The sequence below is a fragment of the Phocoena sinus genome, chromosome 8 (assembly GCF_008692025.1).
Source record: "Phocoena sinus isolate mPhoSin1 chromosome 8, mPhoSin1.pri, whole genome shotgun sequence".
NCBI lineage: Eukaryota > Metazoa > Chordata > Mammalia > Artiodactyla > Phocoenidae > Phocoena > Phocoena sinus.
The window spans coordinates 58,875,864-58,900,944 of record NC_045770.1 but is presented as its reverse complement, the minus strand read 5'-3'; the positions used below and the strand labels follow the sequence as shown (position 1 = coordinate 58,900,944).

The 25,081-nt window shown below is 54.8% G+C and overlaps 1 protein-coding gene across 3 annotated transcripts in view; it reads left to right on the top strand.

Annotated features, from left to right (window-relative positions):
• Window positions 1-25,081, top strand: part of ARHGEF17 (Rho guanine nucleotide exchange factor 17) — a 58,652-nt gene that overhangs the window by 26,483 nt on the left and 7,088 nt on the right. For 2 of the 3 annotated variants that reach the window (XM_032639305.1, XM_032639303.1), the window contains exons 2-11: window positions 12,044-12,121; window positions 18,099-18,281; window positions 20,692-20,808; window positions 21,025-21,117; window positions 21,337-21,513; window positions 21,814-21,864; window positions 22,114-22,223; window positions 22,329-22,414; window positions 24,064-24,182; window positions 24,546-24,759. In XM_032639305.1, the coding sequence (XP_032495196.1) occupies window positions 12,044-12,121; window positions 18,099-18,281; window positions 20,692-20,808; window positions 21,025-21,117; window positions 21,337-21,513; window positions 21,814-21,864; window positions 22,114-22,223; window positions 22,329-22,414; window positions 24,064-24,182; window positions 24,546-24,759 (1,228 nt within the window). The remainder of the gene's footprint in view (window positions 1-12,043; window positions 12,122-18,098; window positions 18,282-20,691; window positions 20,809-21,024; window positions 21,118-21,336; window positions 21,514-21,813; window positions 21,865-22,113; window positions 22,224-22,328; window positions 22,415-24,063; window positions 24,183-24,545; window positions 24,760-25,081) is intronic. The other variant, XM_032639306.1, reaches the window with a different exon arrangement.

The following is a 25,081-nucleotide window of genomic DNA, read 5'->3' as shown; positions in this document are numbered from 1 at the left end:
GCCACCCCACCCCACATCACCACTCAGGTGTGGAACCCAGAAGATCTGGGTCTTGGTTTCTCTGCCTGTAAAATGGGGATGACAGTCCCAACCTCTTGGGCCCTGGAGGTGAGTAAATTCAGAGCTTACTAGCTCTTCAGGAGATGTTTTTCACATCTGTTGGCGTCTGTCTGTCCACCTACCCCCTAACCCCCGCCTCCTGCTTCTGGCCATTATGCGTAATGTTAAGAAACTCTTCCTTCCCAGGCTGGAAGATCCAGCTGTATCTTCTTGAAATTAAGGAAGGGGAGGCGTGGTTGTTGGAGGACAGAGAAGAAGGGGAAAAAACCCACATGAAACAAGACTGGAGTTAAATTCAAACCACATGCGCCGCAGCCCCTGCCATGCGGGCCTCTGTTGCCACCTCTGGGTGTCTAGAGGAAGTGCAGTTTCTGGAGCTCCAGCTTCCTCACTTAGGCCAGAAGGCTGGATCCTGGCGCCTGCAATCAGGGAGGAAGGTCAAGCTGTCCATGCCCCATCTCTGAGCATGACCTCACCTACCCACCTCCCTCAGGGAGCCTGGTGGGGAATTTAGAGTCCACCTGCACCTTCCTTCCTCCCTCATTTGTTTACAGAGGGGAAACTGAATCCCAGAGGGGGGAGCAACTTGGCTAAAGTCACAGAGCAAGTCAGTCAATCAGATATGTATGGTGCACCTACTGTATTTCAGGCACACAGCTGTGAACATGGAGAGACCTGGTCTCTGCTTTTATGAACATTATAGTGGCGAGGCGGGGGGTGGGGGAGACAGACACAGAGACCTTCCTCCTATTTGCCTACTTTCATCTCTATTTCCAGTCATCCGGAGAAGAGGATATAGCCCATTGCCATCTAATTCTAGGTGCTCTGGCTTGGCTTAACTCCTCATTTATGTGTTTTGTGACCCTGGTGAAGTCACTCAACTTCTCTGATATGCTGATTACTTGGGGTCAAATCCCAGCTTTGCCACATCCGACTTCATTACCTCAGGCAAGTTACTTCACTTCTCAGAGCCTTTGATTCCTTATCTGTAAAGTGGTGATAATAGTGATATATAACTCAGAGGATTGGTGTGAGGATTAAGTGAGATAATACATAAGAAACAGCACCTCGCTAAACATGAGCTGGCAGTAAAAAATAAGGCCCCACCAAGGGTATAGGGAATGTATGTCATTCCCTGAGGTGAGGGGGTCAGGAGTACAGTGGGTAGGGTGTCTCTTCTGGGCTGAAAGGAGGCCAGCATGGTTGAGCTGCCAGAAGCTGGGCCTGAGCCCCAGCATAGGGAGTGAGAGCTGCCCCCTCAGTCCTCCGTTCAGCCATCAGAGATAGTTTCTGGAAGGATGGTGAGATTTTCTAGTGCTACAGAGGTTGGGGTCCCAGATGGACCGCACTGGGCCAACAGATGAATCTGGGTCTGTGCAGAAAGCATCCTCTTGCCTCATTCATCCCATCAGGACATTAAAGACCCTGGGTTCTTAGCGCAGCTCTGCCACTTGCTGGCTACATAACTGTGGCTTCTTCGCCTCTCTGGGCCTGCTTCCTCAGCTAGGTGGTTCTTACTCAGAGTCTTTCGTGCGACTGCGATCAGACAGTAGCTGGGCTGGACTCATCTTGAAGGCGTGCTCACAAGTCTGGCAGCTTCTGCTGGCATTTGAGTAGAACCTCATCTGGGCTGTTGGCTGGAGTACCCTACGCATGGCCTCTGCATGCGGCCTGAGCTTCCTCACAACATGGCGCTGGCCTTTAAGAACGAGTGACCCAAGAGAGCAACGTGAAGGTACGTGGCATGTGTATGGCCTAGCTTTGGATGTCGCACAGTATCCCTTCTGCTGTACTCTGTTGGTCAAGGTAGTCACAAAGGTCCACCCAGTTTCAAGGAGAGGGAACATAAACCTCATCACTCTGTAGGAAGAGTGTCAACGCCACATTGTAAGAAGACCATGTGGCATGGAAAGTATTGTGGTAGCTACCTAAAAATGCAGTGTACCACACCTTCCTGGGGTGCTCGTGAGGATAACTGAGACAGTGATGTAAAGTACTTCACCTATGCCTGGCACATGGTGAATGCTCAGCTATAGCTGGTTTTGGTTTTTACTGAAGTGGCCCCTTTCCACCTCTGCCACAGAACCACACAGACCATCACCCACAGAGGGGCTGTGTAGTCATATGGCCACAGAAGACCACTGGCAGGGGCATACACAGACACGTGGATGAATCCGAACAGTTGGGACACGCATCGTGTCTCTCATAGTCCCACCTCCAGGTGCACACGGTCCAACCTAAGTAGGGCAGTGGCCCTGTGGCAGGAAGGACTCCTTAGGCCCTTGATCTCTCCTTCCCGTTCTCAAAGTACATTCCCCAGAATTCTGGGGCCCACCCGGAACAGCCAGTCCCAAGGGAGTCCTGTGGCTTGGACACTGTCCTTGCAGCTGCCTGAGGCCTGGGAACTCTGTGGAGCCTTGAGAAGGCTCCGCCTCCTAGAAGGGAGGGTCTGTAAGGGACAGGCCATGACGTGGGAAGGGATGGATGATGGGAAGAAGAGGGAAGGGGTCTCAGACAGGAACAGATGGACAGACTGAGGCCCCAAGAGGGGAACTGTCTTGCTCAAGGTCACATCACCAGTAAGTGGTAGAGCCAGGATTTGAGCCCAAGCTGTCTGGCTCCATCCACAGTCTGCCCTTTTTTTTTTTTTTTTTTTTTTTTTTTTTTTTTTTTTTTTTTTATGCGTTACGCGGGCCTCTCACTGTTGTGGCCTCTCCCGCTGCGGAGGACAGGCTCCGGATGCGCAGGCCCAGCGGCCATGGCTCACGGGCCCAGCCGCTCCGCGGCATGTGGGATCCTCCCAGACCGGGGCACGAACCCGTGTCCCCTGCATCGGCAGGCGGACTCTCAACCACTGCGCCACCAGGGAAGCCCCACAGTCTGCCCTTTTAATGGCTATACCCAGAAGTCCCTCTTTTGGAACTTTCATTTCATTGATGAACCTGAGGACCTGAGGAGGGCAGCAGCCACCGGCAAAATGGATAGCACGTTAGGTTGGGAACATTCAGTACTAACTTAATGCCCGTGGACATCAGTGAGGTCAGGAGCTCAGACAGTCCATCTGGGCCGTTAGCCAGGGCGCAGTTCCCAGGGAAGAGGATCCTCCGTGATCCCAGCATTGCCTGTGGACAGCATTTTGTTTTCTACCAAATCCGTCCTGGGTCAGGAGAATATGTTTGCCTCACTGTCTCAGTACAGATGAGGCTGGAGAAAGGGAATTCAGGCAACCACGGCACCAGGGAGGCAGGGGAGCCTGAGGGGAGGTGGAGAGGGGCTCTATCCAGGGTAGGTGGTGGTTTTAAGAGCATGGGACCTGGAGGCAGCCACCTGGGCTCCACCCCTTACCAATTTGGTGACTCCCTGAGCCTCAGTTTCCTTGTTTGTAAAATGGGGGAGTAACAATATCAAAGCCCTTGACATAGGGCTCCTGTGGGGATTAAAGGAGCCAGGGCTTGGAAAGCAATGGTGGGGTGCTTTCACACCTGAAAAGTGTTCAATTTGCATTAGTGATGGTGAGGATTCTAAGATTATGGCATTCCCAGTGTTCTGATTTGGGCAGCTCTGGGGCCCAGACACTCTTCTGGCAAATATGTTAGAGCTGTGCACTTGTGAAAGGCTGGAGACCCCTCCCCATCCTGCAGGAGCCTGATGAGACCTGCTGCCCCTGAACCTGCATTGTACTTGTCATTTCTTTTTCAACTCTTGTCTTCCCACGTAGACTGTGGTGCCCAGCAGGGCGCAGACTTGTTTTCTTACCTTTAAGTCCCCAGCACAGTGCTTGGTACCTGGAAGGTACTCAATAAATATTTGTTAAGCTAATCAGCAAATGAATAAGATAAGAACTCAATTAACTTCTCGTCCATTGGACCATGTGTCTGTGTATCCATTTATGTTCATTTGTCGTTGATTCATCATTCTGTTCTTCCATCTGTTTATTTATTCATCCATCAACAAGCCACCCTTTCATTTATCCAGCCATTACTCATTATCCATCCATTTGTCCATCCATATGTCCTTTTTCATCACTGGTCCCCCAGCTGGTCCAGCACAAGTGGCCCCAAGTGGGTAAGAGGTCTTGCAGGTGGTCTTGGTGGGGCTCAGGGTGGGAGTGTGTCTAGAGGTAGGCAAGCAGGTTGTTAGGCTTCCCTCAGAGATGGGGAAGTTGTCAGCAGACTAGATGGGGGTTGGGAGGATTCGTGTTCCCCAGGGCTGGCAGGGGGTGCCCAGCTGGCTCCTGGAGTGGGGTGGTGGCCTTGCGGAGCAGAGCCCTTTCCTATCCCTGCCTCTTGCCTTCCCCTGACTGAGGAGGGGGAGGGAAGCTGTTTGGTGAGGAGGGAGGTACATGGGGTGTGGTGGGGTTTGGGGTATGAAGAGGAGGGCTAGATGGGCCTTTACCAACTACCTTACACACTTAACAAAAACCATTCTGAGCCAGATTCACTCGAAAAAACTGCCAATACCCAAAAGGAAATCAGTGTCTGAAATGGGAGCTCAGAGGAACAACAGCAGAACCAGACCTGCCCAGGGGTGTCTCCAGCCTCCACCCCAGCTGACCTCACCCTGAGGGGCTCTGATACCTGTGGTGTTGTGGGGGTGATCCCTGGACACCCTGATTCAGCAGCTGTGCATTCCTGTTCCTTCTCTCAGCTTCCTTTCCTTTCCCTACTCCGACCAGCCCCTGTGTTGCCATGGCAATGGGCTTGGATCTAATTAGCTATCATTAATGAAGCAGCGGCAGCAAGCAAAGCCTTCAGCACCAGGCCCCGCCCCCTTCTCCAGGGCAGGGGCCTCTGGTGAACTCTGCCTTCTGGGCACCCACATGCCTCTGAATCTCCTGACCCTAGGACCTTGTTCAAACCCTGCCTCCTCCAGGAAGCCCTCCCTGGATACCCCTCCTCTCCAGTCCCCCAGGCAGAGGCCACTCCCTCTGCTGAACCCTGTGTGTTGTCTGGGAGCTCCTGGGTGCCGGTCAGAATGGATTCATCTCTGCAGGGCCTGGTCCCGCTGGAGTGAGTGAGGGAATGAGTGTACCTCACTAACAAGCCCAAGCTGTGCACTACCTCCCAACAATTTAGAGGAAATAAGGCCCAGGTCATATAGCTGGAGAGAGGGTCAGATAGGGGAGGTGTTCTGAGAGAAAGCCAAATGTGGGTTAAGTAGCTACAGTATCAAGCAGTGGGCCTGGGGTGAGGCCTTCAGACCACAGGCCCTTGTGCTAGTGTGGAATTATCTTTGGGACCTGGCTATTTGGACTGGTGTCCATCCTCCTTGCTCGTATCATCACTCAGTCAACTGGTCTGGCTGTTCCAAGTCCTCTGCAATGTGATGAGCCCAAGAGGAGGAAGGGGAGCAGGTCCCACCCCCAGGGAAGTCCACAATCCACCCCATTCGGAGGGTGAGAGATGGGGGGTCTCACGGGATTCCTCGGTACAGACAAGAGGCAGAAGAGGGCTTGGGGCCCTCCTGGAAGACCCTCACTTCCGCATCTGTGGGGCAGAAGCGGCTGGGCAAGTACCCGCTCTGGGGATGTGGTGGCCAGGCAGGCTCTTGGCCTTGAAGGCTCTGTGCTGCCCGTACACAGATTGCTGGGCTCCATCCCAGTAGGGTGGTGTCAGGGAAGCTGAGAATGTGCGTTTCTAACACGGTTCCCATGAGTTCCACAGGGACGCACTTTGAGAACCACTGCCATAGAGGGACCAGGAAGGGAGTTTGCGCAGAGGACACACTCTTGCCTGCATCATTCTTTCTCAGCCGACTGGCTCTAGAGTTACTCTGGGCGGGGCCCTCATGTGACCCAGGAGAGACAAATGGGTTCACCGATTGTCCTCTCATTATGCAGCACGAACTTAGGGAGCACCCATCTGGTGTCGGGCTCCGCCCCCCAATGCAGGCTCTGGGAGCATCCCCCCCCACCCCCCACCCCCGGTCTGTGTAGTGCTCACTGCTCTGGGAGCCCCTGCCAGGTGCAGGTCACACCGGTTTTCTCTTGCTACTCTCTTGGAATTCCCTTGCCTGTCTTCATTGTCGGCTACTTGCGGATTGTCTGTTGGGGAGTTAAGATTTTAGTGTTGGTTATTTGGGACTCTCTGAAGATGCCACTGCTAGCCAGGGGTGTGCGGTGTGGACTCACCTTGGTTGAGGGCTGAACAGGGGGATGGGGTGGGCAGTGGGGCAGAACAGGATAAGAGGCTGCAAGGGCCAGCAGGAAGGGCTGATCCTGTGTCGTGGGATGCCAGGGAAGTTTTATAAGCAGGGACCTGCATGGGCTGGTTTGCCTTTCGGTGGTGACTGCTTGGTGTGTGGGGAGAAGGGAGGAGGAGGTGTTATTGGAGTTAATTGTCATGAGCTGGCATCTACGTGCAGAGTCCTATGGCTTGCAAAAGGGACGTGGACCCTGCCTTCGGGGAACCTGCTGTCCCCTGGGAAGAGATGAGCATCAATCTAGCAATTGCTCAGATGTGTAATTACAAACTATGATACCTGGTTAAGAAAAACTGAGGCTCTCCGAAAGCATGAGCAGTGCACCTGACCTAATCTGAGGATCAGGGAGGGCTTCCCTGAGGTGACATTTGTGCTAAGACTAGTCTTAAAGGAAAAGAAAAAGCACTTGTAGGAGAGGGAAGAGACATGGGCCAAGGCCCTGGGGCAGGAGAGAGCCCGGTCTGTTTCTAGGAGTTATAACAGAAGTGGCAGGGGAGGGATATCAAGCAAGGTGGAGCTGGGACTGGCTTGTTGATGGGTTCAGAAGGTCTCCACTGCACAGAAAACCCTGGGGGAAGCAGCTTTGGGGGAGGGTGTCAGTTGGGGGTTTGGTGAGTGTGGGAGCCCTCAGTACACTAGGGGAGTATGAGTCCCCGGGTCAGCTTCAGGGTGCATCAGAGTCCCTTGGTGAGGGTAGAAGCTGGTGCAAAACTAAGCTCACCCTGCCCCCGTCATGATTAAGTGAGTCTGGAATAGGTTCAGGCATCACCTGGGATTTGAGGAACAGGTCCTGAGGACCCTGCCAGGAGACATCCTGGAGCACAGTCTGGTGGTGGTGTGGGGCAGAGGGTGTAAATGCCTGAGCCACTCCACGTGGCTGGGGGGTAGTGGGATGGGGTGGAGAGGGATAGGACTGGAACCCTCTGGGAGTGTCTCAAGCACAGGACACAGGTCAGCTGGGTGGGGTGGGAGTAGGGATGACTCATGGTGGACCCCATTCCCTGGTAGCCCCCCCTCCGTGGTGCAAGTGCTCTGCCCTTGGACGGGAGGACAGCAGCAATTCCCAGGGATGTGTATGTGTGCACATCCCTAAATTTGTGTGCCTATTTTTGCCTGGTTATAGTTGTGTGAACACAGAAGCACATGTCACTGTGTGCAGCCCTGGGTGGGTTTCTTGTGTGTCAGGGCTCAGGTTTGTATGGAACTATATTGTGTGTGCCCTTGGCTCTGACCCAGGCGTGTTTCCTAATCGAGGATCGAGGGCAGGTATCCATGTATGTGGGCCTGTTCTGTGTAGGTATTTGCATGCCACTGCCTGTGCCTCCGTGCATACAGGTGTGGACAAAAAGTGCGTGTTTTCGAGTGTACTCGCCTTTGTCCACGGATGTGCGCGGACTTGTGTCCTCAGAGGGAGGTGGGCCCAAGAGCTGACACCTCTGTATGGCGGAGCGGCGGGGTCGAGGTCGGGCGTCCTTTGCGTGTTGGGGGAGATGCGGCCGCGTGAAGCAGGGGGGTGGCCCGGGAGCGGGCGACTCCCCCCCCACCTCCGCGCCGCCAGCGCCGCCGCGCGCGGGGCTCGCCGGGCGCACTCGAGCGGAGGAGGCAACAGCGCCGCCGCGGGCCCGGCCGCCGCCATCAGATCGACGCTGGAACTGACACCGCGCGACCGCCGCTGCGGCCCGGCTGAGCCCCCGGAGGGAGCGTCGGTGGGAGGGAGGGGGCCCGTAGACCCCCGCCGCACCGGCGCCCCTGCCCCGGCGACAGGCCGGCCGCATGCTACAGATGGTGAAGACCCTGGCCCAGTTCACCATCGCGCTGGAAGACATGCGTGATCTGGGCCCAGCCGCCGCCTCCGCCTCCGCCTCCGCCTCCGCCTCCGCCTCCGCCTCCGCCTCCGCCTCCGGGGAGCCCGCCGGAGGGAGCAGCAGCGCTGACGCTGCTGAGCCCGGGGAGGCCCAGGTACGGGGAGGGGGAGGGGCAGCGAGGGACCAGGGCCAAGGTCTAGAGCTCAGATGACCCTGACTGGGGGAGGCACCGGCAGATGTTGGGGCTCAGGGCCGGAAACTTTGATCCGGCACCCCAGCCGCCTGGCCGTGGGGCTGGGGGCTCAATGACCAGTGATGGGGGCAGGGAGATTGAAGGTTTGTGAGGAGCCCTGGCAGGGGTGGTGTAGCTGGCAGGACGCTGAGGTTTGGTGCCAGCAGAATGCAAACTTGGGATGGCAGAAGGGCTAGCCAGCTCAGCGGGGGTGGGAGGCCTGCACCCTGAGACCCAGCCTTGGCAAGGCCTAGTGGCACTAAGCATGTGATATAGGTCTGCGTGGAGGCAGGGGCTGTCACCAGGGGTATGTATCCTGGACCCATAGGCTCAGGGAGAGGTTTTTTCCAGCCTCCATCTCAGGCCTGAGGCAATCCCCAGATGAATGTATGTGCTGGGGGGTAGGAGGTAGTCAGTTTTGCGCCCCTCCCCCTTGCCATCCTAACCCTGCCACTGGGCTCGCTGGGCCTGGGTGGTGTCATGCTGGGGTGGCAGTGGTGGTGTCCCCATTCCTGGCTCGGTGGTGTGTTCCCCTGCGGGGGAGGGGGAGGCTTCACAGTCTGTCTCTATGCCTTTGTGTGTCTCTCTGGAGCTGGACTCTGATTGTTCCACTCTCCTGGGCTCCAGTGAGGACTGTGGTTTTGTCCTCCTCCCCGTGCTGTATTGTATGTATCTCTCTCCACTGCCTCAAGTCTCTGGACTGAAGGACCTGGTTCTCAGCCGGGTGATTTGGCTGCATTTTTTTTCTCTTTGCGGGGAGTCTGGTCTTTACGGCTTCTCTGCGTGTACACGTATCTCTGCCTTCACGCCGTGTATAGAGGAGTCTCGGGCTTTGGGTCATGATGTCCCAATTATACTTGTAGGAGAGGCCCTCCTCTGTCTTCCTGCGTGACATGCCTTTGGCCCCGTATCCCTCTCCCCCTTCAGTGCCCCATGCAGCGAAGGTCTGCGGATGGGGCTGTTGAGGGGTGAGAGGCTCTGGGGGAGGCTGGGCTGCCCGGGCTGTCCCGCCCAGAACAGGTGGGCCTGCTGACCTGGCTGACAGCTGCATTGCCTGCCTCCCGCTTGCCCTGGCCCCCAGCCCCACCCCCACTCACACTCACACCCGTGTCTGGGCACGTGTGGAAGGGGTGCTGGATGCAGTGACAGGGAGATGGCCTTGTTTTCCGTATCTCTACCTAACAGCTGAGTGACAACCCACTGAGCTTTCAAGCAGGGAGGAGGCTGGGAAAGGCGGCTGTTGCGGCGTCAGCCTCCCTGCGTGAGTTACCCCAGCCCCGGGCCATGAGGCCCAGCAGCAGCCCTGCCTCCCTTAGGAGGCCTCCCTGCCCATGACCCTCACTGCTGGGCCTGGCAGGGCTGGGCTGGGAAAGTGAGGTGGAGGGTGGTGGCTGTACCACCCAGTGCTGAGCCTGGCCTGGTCCTACCGTCAGGGGGCTCCCTGTTCAGCAGGGAGACAGATGTCGATAAACAGCCTCGCTGAGGCAGAGAAAGAATGGACCTGAAAGGCCTGGTGTGTGGAGAGAGCTGCCCCGCTCCCCAGCTCCTTGCTTTCCCAGCCCTAGGAGGAAGGTATTATTTGTTCCATTTCATAGAGGAGAATGTGGAAGCCCAGATGGTTAAGTGACCACCGAAGGTGACACAGCTGGTAAGGGCCAGGCTGAGGACCCTGTGGCCCACGGCTGGCTGGTCAGAGTGTGAACTCCGGATTCTTGGGCCCGAAGGCTCAGCTTGAGGGGGCTGAAGAGACTCAGGTCCCTGCTCTGCCAGTCACTGGCTGTGTGACCCCAGACAGGTCAGGTCACTTCTCTGACTTGACTTCCTCACCTGTGAAGTGGAGATGACAAGTCCTGTCACAGAGCTATGAGGGTGAGGCTGAAATGAGGCCATATCTGTGAAGTGCTGAGGTGTCCCTGCAGGAGATGGGGCATCTGGGCCTTTCCTTGGGAGGCCCTTCTGGCCCTTGATGCTCTCCCAAGCTCTCCATCCTAGGGTGGGCCTAACTGGTGCTGCCTCCTACTGGAAGCTGCCCCGGTTTTTTTAAAGGCCTCAGAAGCACTGAGGATAGATGGTCTGGCTGTAGCTGGGGCTCTGAGGCAGGGTTCAGTGCCTTCTCACCCATCAGAGCACAGGGCTGAGGGGTGGGGCAAGGCAGCCTCTTCCCCTCCCCCAAGGGGGTGTCATTCACACCCCCACCCCTGAGTTCCTAGCAGAGGAGACCACTTTTCTAAGTATGCCTCGTCATAGTACAGGCTTGGGGACAGGCATGATCCCTGAGTCCCTGGGTCGGGGGGTGGGGGGACCTAAGGTGTCCGCAAGCAGAGGGATGAGCAGTGGCTGGATCAGGCAGGCTGGACTGGCCCGGCACTTGGGCACACTCGGCAGACATACCCTGGGTGCAGTAGTGACCAAGGCAGCTCCACTGGTTGAGTCCCTACCCTGAGGGGCTCCCAAGGGTGGGGACTAGAAGGGCTGAGCCCTTCTAGTCAGACATGGACAACCCACCATGGCACTGCCACATGCAAAGAGCATCCACGCAGACTAGCAGGCCTTGATGGCTGGAGCCCAGACTCCAGCTGAGGCCAAGCTGAGGGGACTGGGAAGGAGAGTGGAGAGGGAAGTATAAGCCCCAGAGGTCTGGGCCCTGGGGAGTTTGGGACCTTGCTCAGGACCACTCCAGGGCTTGGAGGAGACCTAGAGTGGAGTCCTTTCCTGGGAAGGGCATCTGTTGGAGGTGCGCCCCCTGGGAAGGCTTCCTGGAGGAGGAGCGGGCCAGAGGCCTAGAAACTGGTGGCAGGGGGCAGTAGGTAAGCTGAGTCCCAGGGGGTGGAACACAGAGAGGGCATCCTTAGACTGACTTCCAGCAAAACCTTCCCACAGAATATGGGCTGCCCTGTCAGGGATATGCACCTTGTCCCTGGGTGTGTGGGTGCAGAGTCTGGGTGACCCCTTAGGGACTCCATAATGCAGATCCTCAGAGCCTCAGCATGGAGGTGTTGATGCCTAGATCTCCTTTTCCTCATCCTTAAAATGGGAAGAATAATCACATATACCTCCCAGAGTGGTCGAAAGGGTGAAATAATGCACACTGCTGAGAAGAGTGGCTGGTGTGGAGTAAGGCTCAGGTAGCCTCTTTTACTGAGTGAACTGGGATCCAGGCTTGTCTGAGAGTGGCTGAGCCCTGCCCGCACCTTGCTTCATGACATTCAGCACTGACTTTACCTCTCTGGGCCACCTTTTCTTCATATGTAGCAGGAGGTGACATTTTTGACTTTCTGGAATGGTGTGAAGCCCAAGGTAGGGACTGACCCCACAGTGCTGAGCCTGAAGGTGGGGTTTTCAGAGTTGGCAGCTGGAGTGGGGGGTGGCCTGGAGGCACTGACTTTCACAGATGTGAGAAGTTATTGGGTTTTTTTGAGTTATTTTCAGGAGCCCAACAGGGGAGCCAAGAAGTAAACAGGAGATCTCCAGATCGGCCAGTAGCTGTGGGGATGGGAGCAGAGGGGCAAGCGTTGAGGGGCACAGTCCGGGGAGGCAGGCATTTGAGTTGCAGGAGGAGGCACTGCCTGCAGGGGGAGCACATGAGCACAGACCTGCAGAGTGGGGGTCCAGGGTGCTTTGCGGGGAGGACAGGCCTTGAAGACCGGGGAGAGGGCATGGATGGGCTCTCTGGGCCCCTGTGACTGAAGGTGGTGGGCGTGAGAGGAACAAGGCACTGCTCATCCTCTGCCTTCTGTCCCCCCAGGACATGCGGAAGCATGTGACCATGACCCTGCTGGACACAGAGCAGTCGTATGTGGAGTCACTGCGCACCCTGATGCAGGTGAGGCTTGAGGCTGCCCTGGCCTGGGTCCCTGAGAGCAACCATTCTGAGTCTAGGTGGCTGTCAGACATGTGGGAACAAACCCATTTTGTGGACAGGGGACTGAAGTTAGAGAGGAATGACCCTGGGGCATCCCATTCCTCCATGGGAGGAAGCCCCCTCCAGGGCAGGAGAGAATGCGGGAGGGGCCTTAATGCTGGTGTGACCGGGGCACCCCAGGGCAGATGCTCCCTCCTCCTACCGTCCTTCCACCCACCTTGGCAGCCCTGGGTCTGAGCTTGGATCTGTGAATCCCCTCTGGTTCCCCACCCCCTGCCTTCACTTTATTCATTGACTGGAAAAATATTGGTTGAATGGAATTAAATGTTAGCACCTGCTTTGTGCCAGGCCCTGTTCCAGGTGCGGGACACACAGGGATGAATAAGAGATAAGCCTCTGCCACAGGAGCTGACAGTCCTGCTGGGGACATAGTTGAGTATATGGGCTCTCAAGGCATCAGGGGGCGCCGGGGAGGTGTGGGGTCAGGGAATTTTCCCTGGAGGAGGTGCTGGCTTCCTCCTACCCTGCCTCTCAACAGCAGGAACAGCATGTGCAAAGTCGAGTAAGGAGAGGCCTGGCACTTTCAGGGGTCCATGTGGCCGGCACAGAGCACAAAGGGTCAGTCCTGTGGTGACACTGAGGGAGCCAGCAGAGCTCACGTGGTGGGGGCCCTCGATCCCAGGAGGAGGGTTTGGACTCTACCAAGCGCCCTGGAGACTACCGAGAGGCTTTGAGCAGGGGTGATGTGTAGCCTCCCTCATGCTTTACAAAATCTGTCTGACTGCTGGGAAGAGGGGTAGCAGAAGAGGAGGCCAAGGCCACTGAGGTCAGGCAAGGGAGGAGAAGCCACGACCAGGCCAGAGGCTGCAGGGAGGGAGAGTTGGGGACAGACATTTAGGAAGTGGACTGGTCGGGCCAGGCATGGTAACTGGTTGGCTGTGTGGGGCAAGGTGGGGAAGCCCGGGGTGATGCCTGGGCTCTGGCCTGGGCGATGAAGGCACTAGAGGAGCGCTACCTAGAACAGGTGGGGCAAGAGGGTGAGTTCAGGTTCAGATGCGTGGGTCTGGGAAAGCCCAGGATCTGGGATGGACTTGTGGGTCTGGGGCCCAGGATAGAAAGCGTGGGTCTGTGCTGAAGTGGGGCCTGGCAGTCACAGTTGAGGACAGGTTTGTTCAAGCCGCCTGGGCAGAGCGAGAGCAAAGGGTGGAAGGGAGAGCCCTGGAAACATTCAGAGTGTTCATTCATTCACTGCACAAATCCGCAACGAGCGCCTTCTGCGTAGCAGGCAGCGTTCTCTGGGGGGTTCAGCAGTGAGCGTGAGGGGTAAGGTCCTGTCTCCTGGAGCTCACAGTCTGTGGCAGAGACTGACAGTAACCAGGCAGACCATGCATGAGGACAAATGGTGATGCAAAAGTGCACGGAGAGTATACTTAGTGTATTTTTCAACCTTAAAAAGGAAGGACATTCTGACACATGCTACAACAAGTTCTTTGACATTATGCTAAGTGAACTAAGCCAGTCACAAAAGGACAAATACTGAATGATTCCACTTACATGGGGTACCTAGAATGGCCAAATTCATAAAGACAGAAAGTAGAATGGGGTTGCCAGTGGCGGGGGGAAGGGGAAATGGGGAGTTGGTGTTTAATGGGTACAGAGTTTCAGTTGGGGAAGATGAAAAAAAGTTCTGGAGATGAATGGTGGTGATGGTTCCATAACATGAATTTTCTTTCTTTCCTTTCTTCCTTCTTTTTTTTTTCTCTCTCTCTCTTTCCTGTGTTGGGTCTTTGTTGCTGTGTAGGCTTTCTCTAGTTGCGGCGAGCGGGGGCTACTCTTCGTTGCGGTACGCGGGCTTCTCATTGTGGTGGCTTCTCTTGTTGCGGAGCATGGGCTCTAGGCCCACGGGGTTCAGTAGTTGTGGCACGCAGGCTCAGTAGTTGTGGCACATGGGCTTAGTTGCTCTGTGGCATGTGGAATCTTCCTGGGCCAGGGCTCAAACCCGTGTCCCCTGCATTGGCAGGCGGATTCTTAACCACTGTGCCACCAGGGAAATCCCGACATGAATGTACTTTAATGTGGGCATACTGAACTGTTCACTTAAAAATGTTTAAAATGGCAAATTTTATGCTATGTATATTTTACCACAAAAATACATTGCTTTTATGCGTATATATTTTTTAAATGCATAGAGAGATGAGAACACAGACTGGGGGTCTGCCCTGGTGTCGGGGGCCAGAGAGTGTTGGGTGTTTAGCTGAGACCTGAAGGGTGGGTAGGAGTTAAGTAAAGGGAGAGCCCGGAGGGAGTTGTTCCAGGCGGAGAGCACCGCGGGAACAATGGCTGGGAGGCCGGAGGAAACCTAGAGTAGCTAGGGATGGGGAGGTGGCCAGTGTGGCTGCTGGGCAAGGAGCTGGCCTTTACTGTGAGTACAAGGAAGTCACAGGAGGGCCATAACTGGAATTCCATCTTTAAGAGGTGCCCCTGCCTGCCAGGCAGGAGTAGACATGCAGGGGTCTGAGGGGTCCTTTGTCGTCCCCTAGGTGGGAGTCAAAGGCATGGGAGTCAGACAGTCCAGGGATTGAGTCACTTGCCTCCCTTCTGGGCGTTGCTAGCCTGATCACCTCACCCCTCTGAGCCTCCGTGTTTTTGTCTGCAAGATGTAACTAATCATCCCCTTCTCTCAGCGCAAAGATTAAAAGGTGATGGGGCTGGGCGTGCCTCTCTACCTCCGAGTCTCCAGGCTGCAGGGCTGCACACGTGGAGGCTTGCAGGGCCTGCGGGTGGAAGATCTAAGGGAGGATGGTGCTGAGGACACCAGACTGAGAGTTGGGTGGGGAAGGGTGGAGGTGAGCCAAGACAGTGTCAGCTGAAGCCAGCTGTCACTCGAGGCAGCCCTGGTGTGTTGGAGGGACTGAGGTCCAGCCCAGGGGTGCAGAGCACAGCTCTGGAGCCAGGCCCCCAGTGTTCAAACTTGGCACTACCTCTTGACCAGCCATGTGACCTGGAACAAGTTACATATCCAGTCTCTTGCCTCTGTTTCCTTGTCTGTTGAGTGGGAATAATAATAGTACATGTCTCAGGTGCAGATTATGAGATGCGTGAATAACTTAGCATACTGCCTGCATACATGCATGTGTGTGTGAGTGTGTGTATGTAAAATCGCCTTTAATCCTTGTATTAACCTTGTGAGGCAGATATTATAATGCTCTTCTTCATCTGAGGAAATGAAGGCTCAAAGAGGTTAAGAAACCTGCCCAGGGTCATCCATCTATTAAGTGGTAACAGACTGTTAAGTCTCTTTGGGCTGCTGTAATAGAAATTCCCTAGACTGGGTGGCTTAAACAAATTGAAATTTATTTCTCATAGTTTTGGAGGCTGGGAAGTCCAAGGTCAAAGTGCTGGCAGATTCATTGCTGGTGAGGACTAGCTTCCTGGTCTATGGACGGCTGTCTTTTCACTGTGTCTTCTTTCATGGTGAAAGGGCTGAAGGAGCACTCTGGAGCCTCTTTTAAAGGGCTCAAATCCCATTCACAAGAGCTTGACTGTCATGACCTTCTTACCTCCCAAAGGCCCCACCTCCAAATAACCACCACATCAGGGATTAGGTTTCAACATATGAATTTTGGGGGGACACATTCAGACCGTAGCAAGTAGTACTAAGAGCTGACATTTATTGAGTGCTTAATATGTGTGTGTTACATAAGTTAATTCATATGAACCTCACTATAAACCCCCATTTTACAGATGATAAAACTAAGCACAGAGAAGTAAGGCAACTTGCTCAGGTTCACAGAGCTAGGAAGTGCCATAGCCTGGGTTGAATCCCTGTCAGTCTCACTCTGCGGTGCTCCCTAAGCATAGGTGATATTCAAACTGATATTGGACTCTACAGCCCCGGTGTTCCCTTCGCAGTGACCGCTGCCACCCAAATTGATTGGTATTGTTCCTGCAGACCAGGAGTTTAAAATGACGAAAGAAGTTAAATGCCAAGGTTAACAGCCAGAAAGAGGTGGGATTTGAACCTAGGTCCCAAGGCTGCACCCATTCCTCAGTGTCACCCTCAACCTTGGAGTCTTTATTCAACTCGCACTTCCTAGCTAACAACCCCTCTTTCCCTGACCAACCCCCTGTCTTATTTCCCACTGCACTTACTACCTTCTGATATACTGTGTGATAATTTTGTTATTTATGGTGCTTATTTTCCACCTCCTTCCACTAAATTGTCAACTGCACAAGCACAGGGACTTTTGTTTGCCCACAGATGCAGCCTGCGCTTAGAAGGCTGGACACAGAGTAGTTGCTCAACGCATATGTGGTGAGTGAATGCAGGTGCTGGCTCCTAGCAGGTTCTGCATCGGGTTCCCAGTCACTGTTTATTCTTTCCTGCCACTGTGTGCAGGCTTCTGTGTGAGGCGCTGGGACCTGGAAGTGAGCGGTTTAGCTCCTGCTGCTTGGGCAACAGACCTTGGCACAGATCCGGCCCGGGTTCAGACTAGCCTAGGAGCTGTGAGAGGGAGGCCTCCTGTCTCCTCACCAACCTTTTCAGAATCCCAAATCAGGCGAGAGGATACGGTTGAGCTTTACTTTCTCAAGCTTGTTTTACAACAAGCTAGGTTTTTTAAATGTTTGATATAAATTTTTTTGCAGCATCCCGTATACTTTTTCAAACCTTGTTTCTTTGGCTTGTAGTTACAGTTTAGGCCAGTAGAGGGAGACATCTAAATGAGACAGCAGCCACTGAGCAGGGCTATTCATGCTCAGGAAACGCCATTGAATGCAGATTTGAGGTGAAAAATGGGAGATTTAGTCACTGATTGACCAGAAGATCTGAAGACTGTGAAAACAGTGTTCAGATAGTGTCAACTAAGCCTTCAGTAACTTTCCATATGCCCCCCCTACACCCCCCCCCTTTATTTTCCCCACAGCAATTAACGCCTTTTAATTTAACACAGAACTTCCACATGTAGTCAATTCTAAGACACATTCTTCACATTTTACCATCTCTGAAATTCAGGTTCATTCTATAATTGATGGCCTATAATAACTTAATTGGCAGCAAATTTTTCTGAGATAAATAAGATTAATGATGCATCTAAAATGGATAACTAATAAGAATCTGCTGTATAAAAAATTTTAATTTTAAAAAAAGTCAGTTACATAGGACCATGTATTGTCTGATTTCATTTATATGAACCACCCAGAAAAGGCAAATCCATAGAGAAAGTAGATTAGTGGTTGCCAAGGGCTGGAAGGGTTGTAGGGAGTGGGGAGTGAGTGACTGTTAATGGGGATGTGATTTCTTTTGGGAAGATAATGAAAATGTTCTAAAATTGATTGTGGTGATAGTTGCATAACTGCGAACATACTAAAAACCATTGCATTGTATATTCTAAAAGAGTGACTTGTGTGGAGTGTGAATTATAGTTCAATAAAATTGTTTTTCAAAAAAAAAGATTAATGATACATCTTAAATTTGATGAAATGTGGTTTTATTTATTTATTTTATTCGTGTGTTTAATCTGACTAGATTGTATGCTCTATCAGGGCAGGGATTTTGATCTTTCTTGTTCACTGCTGTCTCCCAGTTCTTAGAACAGTGCCTGGCACATAGTAAGTGCTCAAAAAAATAATTGCTGAATTAATGTGTGGGGTCTCCCAGGAGCCCAGTCTTCATGCTTCCCTCACTCCAAGCTCATGCATCCAACAGATCTTTCCCAAGACCCCTCACCCCCATCCTGTGCCAGGCCCTGGGCGGCAGAGTGAGGGGCATAGGAATAGATCTTCCCATCTCCCTCCCAGAGCTCCGAGTCTAATGAGGGAGATCCGGGAGGCAGGGCCAGTGAGCTGCAGGCCCAGTTGATTTTGTGTGTGCCTATTGCTGGTGGGTTGGGGTGCCATCTCTCTGAGGGAACCTGTACTGACCCTGTGGGTCCCCCAGGGCTATATGCAGCCACTGAAGCAGCCAGAGAACTCCTTGCTATGTGACCCGTCGCTGGTGGATGAGATTTTTGACCAGATCCCGGAGCTCCTGGCGCACCATGAACAGTTCCTGGAGCAAGTGCGGCACTGCGTGCAGACCTGGCATGCCCAGCAGAAGGTGGGAGACCTCCTTGTCCAGTCGGTGAGTGGCCCTGCTGTCTACTGCTATAGCCCCCACAAGCTCTGGCCTCTCCTAGGAGGGGCTGGGTGCTGCCATGGACCCCTCCACCCCTCCTGGAGACTGACTCTGATCCCTGATCCAACCCCAGAACTTGACCAGACACTGGTAGTGACCCCAGATCCTGGATTGACCTGAACCTGGACACTGCCCAACCCTAGAGCTTGGCTGGACTCTGGCATGGATCCCAACCCCAACCAGACACTGACCCTGACCTTGGACCCAATCCCAGTTGCTGGCACTGACCTGACCCTACTCCTGACCCTGAGCTGCCACTGACCGTGACCCAGACCTCAAATGGATGTTCTTACTGACCTCAACCCCTACCTTAACTTGAATGTAAACAGTTGCCCTGATCCTGACCCTGGACTCGGGCTTGATGTTGACACTGGCCTAGTCTTCTAGCTCTTTTCTCTATCAGGCATTTTAATAATTATGGCTATTTGGCACTTATTATGTGCTAGGCATTCTAAATACATTGTACATATCAACAGCACTAAGGAGAAAGGTATGATTATTCCCAAGTTTAAAGTTGATGACTCTGGGAATTCCCTGGCAGTCCAGTGGTTAGGACTCTACACTTTCACTGCCTAGGGCCCAGGTTTGATCCCTAGTCGGGGAAGTAAGATCCTGCAAGCTCTGCGGGGCATGGCCAAAGAAAACCCACAAAAGACAAACAAACAAAAAATAAAGTTTATGACTCTGCCATGTAGAGAGAGAAAAAGTAACCTGATCCAAGTCAGTTAGTAAGTGGTGGAGGATTCATCCCCAAGAAACCTGGTTCCAGCACCCACACTCTACCCTACCCCGTCCGCCCTTTCATCACGGACAGGACTTCCTTCTGCCTGTGAGTTTTTCAAGATCCTACAATAGTGATTGGGACCTTAGGAAAGGTGTTGGCTTCAGAGTTCAAAAAGGACTGCAAAAGCAAAACTAATGAACATTCAACTAAATGTTTGTAAAACATAACAAGCCATTTTCTTTAATTGTTAAATTTAGTATTCATTTACATGAATTTAATTCCATTTGAAAAAACTTCAGTTACATTTTGTTATTTTGCCAGAATTCCCAAAAAAGCATGATGATGGATGAGAAATCCTAGCGAAACACAAACTGAATGTTTACTCAGAGCCAAATAATTCAAAAGTAAAATTGTAAAACTCCTTCCAAAAAATTCTACGAGCAAAAAAACACCTTATCTATTTTTATGTGATATGGGTGTGTTTGCACGTGTTTGTGATGTTGTGGGGTGGACCTTGGGCCTAAGAAGGTCCCTGCTGACCTGCAAATCGATGTGACGAGAACCTTGGCCCAGTGGTGGTGGGACCCCAGCTTGAGTGCTGACATCTCCAGCCCATCACAACCCTCACTGTCACTGGGTTCATCCCCCTGCCTGGACCTTGATGCTGACCAAGGACAGCAGTGGAAGTCTGTGCTGACGGAGGGCTCAGCATAGGGTACCCTGTCCCAGGATCGGGGGCGGGGTGGTTTGAGGGGCTGTCTTCCTCCCTGAGCTGCTTCAGCCTCTGCTCTGCGGCACATCTGGGGTAGGGGAACAAGTGGCCTCTATAACCTAGAACCATGGATTTGGAGGCCCAGAGGGGGCCAGAAACAGCACCACAGGTCACCTGGTGCATCCATGGTGCAGCTGAGACAGGAACTGGGGTGCCAGAACTTGCAGCCAGGGCTTCTGACCGAGAATATCCACATTTAGCCCAGCCATCAGCCAGCCAGCAGGTATTAGCCACCAGGCAGTGTGTGCCAGCCCTGAGCAGGGCTTTACTAGGAGGGATGGGAGCACCTGTCTCCTTGGAGAGGGAAGACTTGTCTTGGGGGATCAGGGAGGCCAGAGGCCAGGTATAGTTCCAGGCAGAGCCCTTGTCAGGGCAGGGAGTACTTCCTGGAGGTGGCAGAACTGGAGCTCAGCCTTAGGGTGGGTGAGATTTGGATGCGGGGAAGGACCTTCCTGGTGGAGGGAATTACATGAGCAAAAGCCATGCAGCGGGAAAGAGCCTGTGTCACTCAGAGGAGGGAGACCTGGCTGGTTGGACTTGGTGGGGTTGGAGACCAGAGGATGGCAAAGCCCAGTCAGAAGAGAGAGAACCTGGTCTGTGCTCACAGAACATATCCAGGCACACATATGTACACGTGCGTATGAACACACACAGATAAGAAACGTGTGTGCATGCCCACGCTTAATCACACAGCCACACATATGACATGTACACATGACACAGGAGCACATGCCCAATCCCTTAGAGACCATATCATTTCCAGATGGAGAGAAAAGATGTTGGCTCGCGAATCACCCAGGACAGGGTGAGGTGGGGTAGGGGACACCTTGAGGGTCCCCAACCTGCCTCTTCACCCACAGTTCTCCAAGGACGTCCTGGTCAACATCTACTCTGCCTATGTCGATAACTTTCTCAATGCAAAGGACGCCGTGCGTGTGGCTAAGGAGGCGAGGCCTGCCTTTCTCAAGTTCCTGGAGGTACTGGGGCTGGGCAGGGGGGTGGAGGCCACCCTCTGTGGGCCAGCTTTGGGGGCCCCAGGAGCCCCCAGCCTGGGCACCAGAGCCCTACCCTGTAGGTCATCGTCTGCCCTCGGGCTGAGCTGGAGGGGCTTGCTGGGGACCTGTCCCAGGATATTTCCATCTTTGCATGTCATTCCTCACTTGGGTGCCCATCCACCCTGTTTTGGGTTTCAGCAAAGCATGCGTGAGAACAAGGAGAAGCAGGCACTGTCCGACCTCATGATCAAGCCCGTGCAGCGGATCCCACGCTATGAGCTTCTGGTGAAGGTGGGCATGAGGCTGGGTGGGCAGGTGGGCAAAGCCTGCAGGCATGTGGGGATGCAGGGGGCTCTGTGGCCCCCACTTGGTGGAGACACAGGGGTCAGGTAGGAAAGGAAGTCCTCTCTGGAGTCTACCCCCAGTCCCTCCTCTTCCAGCAGTCACTGTGGGGCCCCAGGGCCTGACAGGGGCAGCTAAGCAGAGGTCTGGTGCCCATTCCCACCCCAGGACCTCCTGAAGCACACGCCTGAGGACCACCCGGACCACCCGCTCCTACTGGATGCGCAGCGCAGCATCAAGCAGGTGGCTGAACGCATCAACAAGGGCGTGCGGAGTGCCGAGGAGGCAGAGCGTCACGCCCGTGTGCTGCAGGAGATCGAGGCCCACATCGAGGGCATGGAGGATGTGAGTGCCGCCCTGCCCCACTCCACCCATGCCTGGTTCCAACCTGGAACTGTGGCCATGTCCACATCCATAGCAGCGTCTGCAGTGTGTTTGTGTCCATCTCTGTCTACATCTGTGTCCTCTCCCGTGTCTGTTTCTGGCCACATATCCCATGGCCTGACAACACAGCATCAAGAGGGTGGACAAGATGTTGCTTCCACTGACCTGGCCCGTGGAGCGGGGCCAAGGGGTCACCGGGGTCTGGGGAGGGGAGGGAGTCATAATGAGCCTTCAAGATCCCTTGTCCCTCCTGCCCCACAGCTCCAGGCCCCTCTGCGGCGGTTCCTGAGGCAGGAGATGGTCATTGAAGTGGTAAGAAGTGTCCCATTATCTGCTCACCTGTCGCTACCTCCCTGCTTTCTCCACACTTCTGCTCACAGCTTCTGCCCACTGGCCTCCTGCTCTTCCACCCCAGCAGGAGCCCTGGGTCACGTCCCAACTCTGCCTCTGCCTCTGGGCATGCAGGGGAGCCCTCCCCCCTCCCTGGGCCTGGCTGTCCCCTTGGGCACGGTGGGCAGGAGGGTGGGCCTCTGGGCCTGAATCCTGCGTCGGTCCCCACAGAAGGCAGTCGGTGGCAAGAAGGACCGATCCCTCTTCCTGTTCACGGACCTCATCGTCTGCACCACCCTGAAGCGGAAGTCAGGCTCCCTGCGGCGCAGCTCCATGAGCCTGTGAGTGGCCGGGATATGGTTGGGGAGCTCGGGCAGCGGGAGCGGTTGTCCCTCCGTGGGCCCACTCCCCAGCCCTGGCCAGAGCACCCCCTCGGCTCCCCACAGGTACACGGCAGCCAGCGTCATTGACACGGCCAGCAAGTACAAGCTGCTATGGAAGCTGCCACTGGAAGACGCAGACATCATCAAAGGTGGGGCTGGCTCAGGCCTGCCCGGGGTTCTGGGCTTTGGGGGTCTTCCTCTGAGAAACCTGCCTGGAGGGTTTGCGCTGTGGTCAGGTTAGCTGGCTATCTATCTGCTTTTCTGCTTTCTGGCCTCACTTTCCCATCCTGTCCAAGGGGGCTGACGTGCGGGATCCAGTTTGTGCCCTGCAGAGCTGGACCAGCGCCTGTCCGTGCAGACCACCTTCTGACTGGGCAGGGGCCTGCCATGGGCTAGCAGGTGGACTAGGCTGCGGTGGTGCAGGGAGCGCAGACATACCTGTAGCCTTGATTCAGTGCACAAGCGCACTTAGGCGCCTCATGGTAGATGGTGGCGCACTGTTCTGGGCCACCAGTTTTTTGCCTGGGGAACAGACTCACTCAAGTCAGTCCAGTCAAAAGGCTGGTTGGAATGAGCCTTTTGTTTGGGGCTGAGACTGTTGGGAGCTGAGGCAGTGGCTTCAAAGAACGGCTCCTCCGGCTGTGTGTGTCCGTCCCTCCCCCCTCCTCCCCCACTCCCCTCTGGGCCGGTTCTCACTGCTGTCAGCTTTCTCTGCCTCCTCCGAACTCCTGTGATCCATCATGGCTTTTTCTGCACTGTGGCCTTTCTCACTCAGCTGTTAGCCCCAGCTGCTCCAGGATGCGCAGTTCATCTTCCTGAGTGGGGTGGTGGTTCTGGGATGGTGGTGAAGGACCTCTGGACCGGCAGGCAGGTCAGGCCCAGACTCTGTCCCTGAGCTCACTTGAGGTGGCCCTCGGGGTGAGGGAGAGGCTCACTCAGCCCCTAGGTGAACCCAGGCCTGCCCCACACGGGCCTCTATGTAGGAAGACAAGCTGATTATGGGTCCAGCTCATCTCTTCTCACCAGAGAACAGGCCGGTGGAGAAAATGACTACCTTTAGGTTAGGTGTCCACACCTGGTCCAGTCAGCTGTGGCCAGAGAGGGCCAGGGTCATAGGGAAGAAAGCATGGCTGCCCAGGTGGGGGAGGGTTCTGGGGGAACAGTTTCCCCTCAGAAGGAGCAGGAGATATCCTCAGCCCTGGCTTGTCTAATACACTCCGCTGCTGTCTACTCAGCCCATTGGTGGGCCACTGGTCCAGGGCGTTTGCCCCCAGCCGGGCCTGTAGGGCCAACTACTTGGCAGTGGTCAGGTACGGGACAGGACCAGAGGATCTAGGTCGTCAGCTCATTGCTCCCTCCTGTGTGGGGGAATTGAGTCCCTGGTCAGCAAATTTGACTGCCGGAGGCTCTGCCTGCCCAGCTGACTCCCCTGTGGGAGGCTGTACCACCCAACACTCCAGTGTCAGCTGGAGACTGCATAACCTGCAGAGCTGTCTGCTGTTTATTCTTTGTGCTCTTCCAGGGAGTCCTCCAAGGGACCGACACCCTGTGCCAGCTGGCTGTGAATCAGGCCCAGTCCCCTGCTCTTGGGCCTGGAGGTTCTGTCCAAGCTGCCCATTAACTTTGGGGTTAATGTTAACCTGAGGTCTTGTGGTTTACAAGCTGTCAGTCAGGCTGTTCCCTGCACCCAACTGCAAGTTGTGAGGGGAGGGGTGGGGAGGGGAGGGGAGGAGTGTCTGTCCAAGCCTGACCTTGTCTGTGTCTGGATCTGCCCATGGCCTTCCTCTGTCCCCACTAGGGGCATCCCAAGCCGCCAATCGAGAGAACATCCAGAAAGCTATCAGCCGCCTGGACGAGGACCTGACCACCCTGGGCCAGATGAGCAAGCTCTCTGAGAGCCTCGGTTTCCCCCACCAGGTCTGTGCCTTCTGCCTGAGATTCCCTAACCCAGTCTGAAGGAGAAATAACAGCCTTGTCATTTGCCTGAGGGAGAGGACATCGCTGTCAGTTACCTGAGGGGCAAAATACAGCCTCACCCCATCTGAAGGAAGTCATGTGTTCCAGGCCTGAGGATGGAGACACAGCTCCATCCGCAGCTGAGGGAGGAGAGAGGGCCCATCATGTCTATGGGAGGGATCCAGGCTACCTCGTGGTCTCAGGGGGGAAACAGAGTCCCATTTTCTGTCTGAGGGAAAAGGCAGACCCCCAGTCCCATCCCCAGGGCAGGATCAGGCTGTGGGGAGAAGTGAGGCCCTGAAGCCTGGGCCCTCATCCCTGCAGAGCCTAGATGATGCACTACGGGACCTCTCGGCTGCCATGCACCGGGACTTGTCGGAGAAGCAGGCACTGTGCTATGCGCTTTCCTTCCCTCCTACCAAGCTGGAGCTGTGCACCGCAAGGCCCGAGGGCACCGACTCCTTCATCTTTGAGTTCCCTCACCCTGATGCCCGCCTTGGCTTCGAGCAGGCCTTTGATGAGGCCAAGAGGAAACTGGGTAAGCCAGGGCCCGGGCCAGTGCCCTCCTCCCAGAACCTCCAGGAAGTGGGCAGCACCTTGTAGCTGTCTGTGACATCAGGAGCCAGAAATCCCGAGACTGCTATGTCCTATGTTCCAGTCCCTGCTGGTGGGAGGGTGGACTTAGACTTCTGCAGAGAAATATAGGACTTCCCCAGGACTTCCTCCTTGGCAGGGATTCTGTGGATAAGGTCAGCTTAGGGCAGGGGCCCTGTTGCGGGAGTGGATGGCCGGGACCTCCCCCCCAGCACCCCCGCCCCCTCCACACACACACTGAGCAGGCCTGGATCAGGGAAAGCTGT